The sequence below is a fragment of the Tachypleus tridentatus genome, chromosome 13, assembly GCF_004210375.1.
Source record: "Tachypleus tridentatus isolate NWPU-2018 chromosome 13, ASM421037v1, whole genome shotgun sequence".
Lineage (NCBI taxonomy): Eukaryota > Metazoa > Arthropoda > Merostomata > Xiphosura > Limulidae > Tachypleus > Tachypleus tridentatus.
Window position 1 is genome coordinate 4,686,766 of NC_134837.1, and position 8,637 is coordinate 4,695,402.

The 8,637-nt window shown below is 33.6% G+C and overlaps 1 protein-coding gene across 7 annotated transcripts in view; it reads right to left on the reverse strand.

The window, feature by feature from the left end:
* Positions 1-8,637, reverse strand: part of LOC143237870 (uncharacterized) — a 43,477-nt gene extending 34,840 nt beyond the window's left edge. For 2 of the 7 annotated variants that reach the window (XM_076477563.1, XM_076477559.1), the window contains exon 1: positions 8,026-8,164. Coding sequence is in view for 2 of the 7 variants with exons in the window: in XM_076477557.1 (XP_076333672.1) it covers positions 8,026-8,173 (148 nt within the window). In the remaining 5 variants the exon portion in view is untranslated. Of the gene's footprint in view, positions 1-8,021 lie in introns of all 7 variants that reach the window. The other 5 variants (XM_076477565.1, XM_076477564.1, XM_076477557.1 and 2 more) reach the window with 5 other exon arrangements.

An 8,637-nucleotide genomic window follows, 5' to 3' on the forward strand; every position in this document is an offset into this window, starting at 1 on the left:
ACAACCTTCCTAGGTCTATTGAAACACTGCATTAAGAAAACAAGTGAAGAAAACTTTCAAAAAAAGCAATATCAGCCCTTCAAAAACGATACAAACAATATGGTGGAGATGAAATGTTTGTCATTCTTACTATCTTGTTTCCATTATTTTTGAGGGATTGATATCAGCCATCTTTGTTTTCAACTTGTATCATTAACGTCTTTAATAAAATTTAATTATATCAGAAAAGTATATAATAGAATTTCAAATTTATCATCTCTTTTTCCTCAAAACACCAGAGATAATTCGTTTAATATCAAATGAATTGAAGGATGAGAGACACAATATTTAATAAGACTCTATTTACAGATGTAATATTATAATACCGGAAGTTGGGGAAACTTTAGAAGTTCCTCGTTGAGACAACGTTATGTCAAATCCTAAAGGGAGGGAATCGTTTCCTTCAGTGGACACAGCAGATTTCACGATATGGATTTGTTATAACAAACACACTCGTTTAAGAAGCTAACGCGCCTAAAGAGTCTTACGCCACTTCAGACATCTTTAGAACATCAATTATGTTACCTGATGATGTTTATCTCCGATCCAGATAGTTGTCTATAATTTAGCAGTAAAAGACTAGAGTAAAAGTGGTTAGTCCACACCACGCACCACCAATGACTAGTGGTATTGATTGTCATTTTCTAACATTATCACATGTGCACATTTAAGTAGCACGTGGATGATAATACATCAGATGTGTGTAACTCTGTTTTCGTGGATTTTATTTAATTTAGACTAGGGTTAAGATAGTTACTCCCTTTACAGTGGTACTTTAATACAACATGTGCTTATAGTGAGTGTGGAGACTCATGGAGGAAGTTAGAAACTGTAATATGATTTTATTTTATACTGTGTGTGGAGACTTATGGAGGAAGTTATAAACTGTAATATGATTTTATTTTATATTGTGTGTAGAGACTCATGGAATAAGTTAGAAACTGTAACATGATTTTATTTTATACTCTCTGTAGAGACTCGTGGAGTTAGAAACTGTAATATGATTTTATTTTATACTCTGTGTAGAGACTCGTGGAGGAAGTTGGAAACTGTAATATGATTTTATTTTATACTATGTGTGGAGACTTATGGAGGAAGTTAGAAACTGTAATATGATTTTATTTTATACTGTGTGTGGAGACTCATGGAGGAAGTTAGAAACTGTAATATGATTTTATATTATACTGTGTGTAGAGACTCATGGAGGAACTAAGAAACTGTAATATCATTTTATTTTATACAGTGTGTAGAGACTCATGGAATAAGTTAGAAAATGTAATATGATTTTATTTTATACTCTGTGTAGAGACTCATGGAGGAACTAAGAAACTGTAATATGATTTTAATTTATACTCTGTGTAGAGACTCATGGAGGAACTAAGAAACTGTAATATGATTTTATTTTATACAGTGTGTAGAGACTCATGGAATAAGTTAGAAACTGTAATATGATTTGATTTTATACTGTGTGTAGAGATTCATCGAATAAGTTAGAAACAGTAATATGATTTTATTTTATACTGTGTGTAGAGACTCATCGAATAAGTTAGAAACTGTAATATGATTTTATTTTATACTGTGTGTAGAGACTCATGGAGGAAGTTAGAAACTGTAATATGATTTTATTTTATACTGTGTCTAGAGACTCGTGGAGGAAGTTAGAAACTATAATATGATTTTATTTTATACTGTGTGTGGAGACTTATGGAGGAAGTTATAAACTGTAATATGATTTTATTTTATATTGTGTGTAGAGACTCATGGAATAAGTTAGAAACTGTAACATGATTTTATTTTATACTCTCTGTAGAGACGCGTGGAGTTAGATAGAAACTAATATGATTTTATTTTATACTGTGTGTAGAGACTCATGGAATAAGTTAGAAACTGTAATATGATTTTATTTTATACTGTGTGTAGAGACTCATCGAATAAGTTAGAAACTGTAATATGATTTGATTTTATACTGTGTGTAGAGACTCATCGAATAAGTTAGAAACTGTAATATGATTTTATTTTATACTGTGTCTAGAGACTCCTGGAGTTAGATAGAAACTGTAATATGATTTTATTTTATACTCTGTGTAGAGACTCGTGGAGGAAGTTAGAAACTGTAATATGATTTTATTTTATACTGTGTCTAGAGACTCATGGAGTTAGATAGAAACTGTAATATGATTTTATTTTATACTGTGTGTAGAGACTCCTGGAATAAGTTAGAAACTGAAATATGATTTTATTTTATACTGTGTGTAGAGACTCCTGGAATAAGTTAGAAACTGAAATATGATTTTATTTTATACTGTGTGTAGAGACTCATAGAATAAGTTAGAAACTGTAATATGATTTTATTTTATACTGTGTGTAGAGACTCATCGAATAAGTTAGAAACTGTAATATGATTTTATTTTATACTGTGTTTAGAGACTCATCGAATAAGTTAGAAACTGTAATATGATTTTATTTTATACTGTGTCTAGAGACTCATGGAGTTAGATAGAAACTGTAATATGATTTTATTTTATACTCTGTGTAGAGACTCGTGGAGGAAGTTAGAAACTGTAATATGATTTTATTTTATACTGTGTGTAGAGACTCGTGGAGTAAGTTAGAAACTGTAATATGATTTTATTTTATACTGTGTCTAGAGACTCATGGAGTTAGAAACTGTAATATGATTTTATTTTATACTGTGTGTAGAGACTCGTGGAGTAAGTTAGAAACTGTAATATGATTTTATTTTATACTGTGTCTAGAGACTCATGGAGTTAGAAACTGTAATATGATTTTATTTTATACTCTGTGTAGAGACTCGTGGAGAAAGTTAGAAATTGTAATATGATTTTATTTTATACTCTGTGTAGAGACTCGTGGAGGAAGTTAGAAACTAATATGATTTTAATTTATACTGTGTGTAGAGACTCATGGAATAAGTTATCAACTGTAATATGATTTTATTTTATACTGTGTGTAGAGACTCATGGAGGAAGTTAGAAACTGTAATATGATTTTATTTTATACTGTGGGTAGAGACTAGTGGAATAAGTTAGAAACTGTAATATGATTTTATTTTATACTGTGTGTAGAGACTCATGGAGGAAGTTAGAAACTGTAATATGATTTTATTTTATACTGTGTGTAGAGACTCATGGAGGAAGTTTGAAACTGTAATATGATTTTATTTTATACTGTGTGTAGAGACTCGTGGAGGAAGTTAGAAACTGTAATATGATTTTATTTTATACTGTATGTAGAGACTCGTGGAGGAAGTTAGAAACTGTAATATGATTTTATTTTATACTGTGTGTAGAGACTCGTGGAGGATGTTAGAAACTGTAATATGATTTTATTTTATACTGTGGGTAGAGATCCTAAAATACATTTCTTAAAAAATAACTGTAAAATGTTACACGTAAGTGTTCAAATACTGACTGGATATACGATCGTAAACTAAAGAAATCACTAATGTTCATGCAGACTTAAAATACGATGATAAAAGACATTTTCTTAAATCACTAATGCTCATGCAGACTTAAAATGCGATGATAAAATACATTTTTATAAAGAAATCACTGTAGAAGAAATGCTACACACGCACAAAAATGATCAAATACAGACATAAAATACGATAAGAAACTAATTTTCTTAAAGAAATCACTAATTTTTGTTTGTTTTTTCTTCGAAAATTGTACAGTTTCAATGTCTTTGCTCACTGCTACCAGGCAATCTACAATGTCCATTTTGCCGTGTTTGAGACCAAACTGTAAGAAGTTTTTCTGCATATGACATTGCAGAGGCACAGTCAATTGGCTCGAAAGACTCTACAGTTGTGTCGTCACATTCTTCACCATCATCACTCTCGATTTCTTCAGGACATGCGATAATATTGTCAGAAACTGAATCATCACAAACTGGAGTTTCGTTGTCGAAGTTGACATTCGCCAAGAGTTATACCATTCAAGACAGGCCTGAAGTCGGGGTCAGATTGGTTTTCTGTAACATTGTCTTCACTTTCGTTTGACACTTCGCCTAAACAGAAGTTAAAGCCGCATTTCAAGAAACACTTTTAAATTGTGGAAGTCTTAACTCGAAGCCAAGCGACGCGTAACCACACAATTGCGTTCAGAAGAGTGATTTTTTTGCATAACTCGGAACCTGTAGCCGTCTGGTCGTTATCCATGTGAAACAAAAGTTGTTTCAAGAATGTTTTGCGATACAGCAGTTTGACGGTCTGTATAACTCCGGCGTCACAAGGCTGTAGCTTAGAAGTTGCATTAGGAGGAAGTAAAACGATTTTTACATTAGATAGAGGGATTGCAACATGGGCAGTGCAGTTGTCGATAAAAAGCAGAACATTGTGTTTCTGAAGTTTCATTTTGTTGTTAAATTTTTTTGCCCATTCGGTAAATATGGGAATTGTCATCCAGGCTTTTCGGTTGTGATAATAATCTACACCCATTGAATTCATATCAGAATTACGAAAGCAACGCGGCTTAGCACTATGACCAATAACAAATGGCCGAACTTTCTCTCCCGACATGCTACAGCAAAGCATTACTGTAACTCTTTCTTTCGAAACTTTTGCACCGGATGTCGTTTCTCCCTTCTTGACCATTGATTTCGTTGGAAGTGATCTGTATTGTATCCCAGTCTCATCAGCGTTAAATATGTCATTAGTGGAATAGCCTTCACAGATGGATGGGAGACGATTAGTCCAATCTTCAACTGCTTCTTGAGAAACTTCAGCACTTTCACCACAGTGAATAGCTGCTTTGATATTATGCCTTTTTACGAATCTATCTAACCATCCATTGCTAGCAGAGAAGCCTTCATTGCCAAGCTGAGACGCCAATATTAATGCTTTTTCTTGAATTAGTTTCCCGGTAATTGGTAGATTCCTGGATCTTGTATTCACAAACCACTGCCACACCTTCACATCCAACTCGTCGTATAGGCATCTTCTCTTGTTCTGCTTTTTTTCTGGATTTTCGCCTGTTTCCAACTTTTTCAAAATTTTTTCTTTCTCTTTAATGATTGTCTGAATTTGGGTTTTACCAACTCCAAGATCCGTAGCGATTTTTATTGCAGTTTCCCCTTTGTTGTGTCGTTTAATGACGGAAACTCTCTCTTCTGAGTTAAGCAACTTTCTCTTCGACATTCTGGTGAAACATGAGTCTGTGTTATGAGGAATCTTCATATTATGCACACTAATCCTGTCTGTTAAATAATCCGATTTAGTGTTCCTAATTCATTATGTACTATAGAATAAGCGCACTGAGCGCGTTGAGAATAAGATTAATTTACCAATGAAAATTAATCGTTTTTTTCGATTCGACGCACTGGAAATATATTTATTGTTGAAGTAGATTACGTAATACTGTTTAACTACGGAATAATTAAACTCATTTGTAATATGCCATAAACGAGAAGGCAGACCGCTATGTAACTTCACAGAATATGCCACATAATAATGTCACTTAGTCGTTAGTGAGAGGTAAAATAATCAAAATTGTTCAATGTGGTAGGTCGTGAGTCGCGTTTGAGGGAAGTAGTCCACGAGGGGTCAATTTAATGCAAACAGGGTACCGTCAAAAATGTTCCGGTCGTATGACAGGGGAAGTCGTTAGTAAGGGGGTCGTTAGTGAGGGGCTCCACTGTAATAACAAAGACTAACTGAATAACACACGCCATGTAATATTTCCATGGAACTACCCTGATTAGGCTGGAATTAGGGTACAGGTAACTCGAGTTTCAATGTCCTCGATTACTTTCCGGTTCTTGCCAAACTTCCTAACCCATTCTTCCAGTATATCAGTGGGATGTCTGAAGGGTTATAAGGTTGAAACTCAGGTTTCATTGGGCACAGCACAGATAGCCTATTGTGTAGGCTTATGTAAGTGATGCTTGAAACCGTCGGCACTTGTTGAAACTCCATAATTACAGAATTGAGGAAAAACAAGAGCCCATCATACCTGATGATGTATTTACTGGCGAAACCGGAGTTGTAATAACTTATGTATATGTGAAGCCGGAGTTGTAATAACTAATGTATATGTGAAACGTTGTCCTGTTTCTTCAACAACCAACTGAACCGATAGACATGCATGGTATAGTAATTATCACGTACATTCTTGTAGTTACTCGAAATTAAACCCACGAGAAGTAGAATTTAAATAGCATTCTTTATCTAATAGCTTACTACGTGTTGGTCGCATCACAATTAAAGTAACAAGTTATGCACTAGAATACGTTAGTAGCTGACATTTTACTACGGGTAAATTCTAGAAAGATATTTGGTAAATTGGAATATTAATTGTCAGTTTCATTGGTTCTTTAAGCTTTAGAATTATTACGAGTTATTCACTTGCCAGGTTTAGTGTCAGTTATGTTCAATGTCCATACATACATACATACAGTACGTAATTCAGTGTTTGGTACATAATCCAAGTGTACACAGCGTAGAGTAATCAATGTTTATGATTAATAATACGCTACAACATCAGAGACACGAGTTCCATTCGCAGGCACTCTTCAGTACAATGTTTCTATGTGCAACAAGTTCAGATAGGACTTAAAGCAGTAGTTGGAACTGCTTCAAGTCGCATGACGTCGTAAAGGAACTCATCTGAAAGTGGTTCTCAGATATGTTGAACTTTTAAAACCTTCGGATCAGCAAACTTTCCACAATTCCTCTTTTAATCTAATTTCTAGTTTTATTTAGCAATCGGGATAATAACATGAACTGGAAATCAGCCAAATTATTGCATAAAGCTAGAAATTAAGTAACTACATAATAAGACGTTTTTGTATTTCTTTCAATAACGTAAGCTGGGTCACACGTGGAAGTTTTGAAACTTGTCCATGTAAATTCCTTTTGAGTCTGTTTGGGCGGATTTTTTTTTAAATATAGTTACTCTAAAATTATGTAATATTGTTAAAGTAACTGTTAAGTATATAATACTGTTAAAGTGTCATGATACTGAGACATGCCATGTTTGAAGTTCTTCATTCTGTTGTATTGTAATATCACAACTCAGTTCAGGTTTGATAACTTATGGACATATAGATATAGAAACGTTGTTACATCACTATAGTGTTTAAAATCGAACAAATTTCTGATTTCTTTGCTGAGATTCTTCACGTTGTTTTCCAATTTAAAAATGTCCAATAAGATTCGTTCTCTGAAACAATACACACTTCAAGAAGTTACAGAACCTAACATAGTACGTTCTGTCACAATTCATATAGTGTGATATACATCAGTCATTGTTGAGGTTTCTCTTTATTCAAGTTTTTATCTATAAAGTTTCTATACGTAAGTTAGACATTCAAGATAGCCTTCGTTTAATTCTATGATGTGTATATTCTATATGCTGCATAGAATGTTTCTTTTCTATTTATATGTCACAACGGCTCGTTTGGGTTGAGAAAATTTTTTATGTAGAGGAGTGAACAACGTTTCGACCTCCTTCGGTCATCGTCAGGTTCACAAAGAAAGAAAGAGGTAACTGGCCAGAAATAACTAAATAAATAATATAAAATTATATATTCAAACATCTAAACACGTCCTCTACATTCCGACACTTAGTTACACAACCCCTTTCAAACATGTGGTCAGCTTCCGGTCAGTTACCTCTTTCTTTGTGAACCTGACGATGACCGTTTTTACATATATTTCTCTACAAGGGGGTTTCATCTACATCACTGTTTATCTGTGATATTTATTTTAGAAAAAAAGTCTGGAAACAAAATTAAGTTTTCTTTTCACTGTGAATATAAATTTATTAAAAAATATTAGTTTATATATATCTTGTTTTCAACGATTATAATTTAAAATAATTTTATTGTATTTGTCTCTTAGAATTCGCTAAAAATGCTCTTTAAATTTTGAGTAATTATTTTGATCATGGTGGTGATATATAACATTGACAAAGAATGGTCAAGATAACCCTTAAGAACTGACATCATATTAATATACATACATACATGTTCGGTACTGTCCAGGAAAGTTCTTGTAACCGTTTTCTTCAAGAGTAAAGTTGGCTACATCCTCATAGGGTTTGGGTATTTCTGTTGTTTTTATGATGGTGTTTACTGAACAGAAGAAACAGAAGAAGAAGGTCCATCGTTTCATGGTTATTCGGGTCAATAGCAGAAGATATGGAGGACAATTTAAAGAATCCAACCGACCCTGACATTAGCCATTACAGCTTCTCGAGCCCCTGTAATCGACTGATAAGGTGGAAGTCCGGGGCCAGGTACGACATTTCTGTCACAGTTCAAAGTCCGAATTTTATCTTTCTTGGTAAGTTCCAGAAAATATACACCAACACCACGAGACGAAACACATACACGCCTGAACCAACTTTAAAACTTATAGGTACCTCACTGACGCAAAATATGTTGCTGGTACCAGTCGAATAATAACTGATCGAAATGAACTATCACAAAGAGGAAAAGAAAAACATTGACAGTTAAAGAAAATACAACCTTCAAATGACACGTTTTACATTTACAGTAGAGAATATAAATAACAGTAGTTTGAAACAGCAGACTGTAACAGTAGATGCGACTATATAGGTAGAGCCAAATATCCGA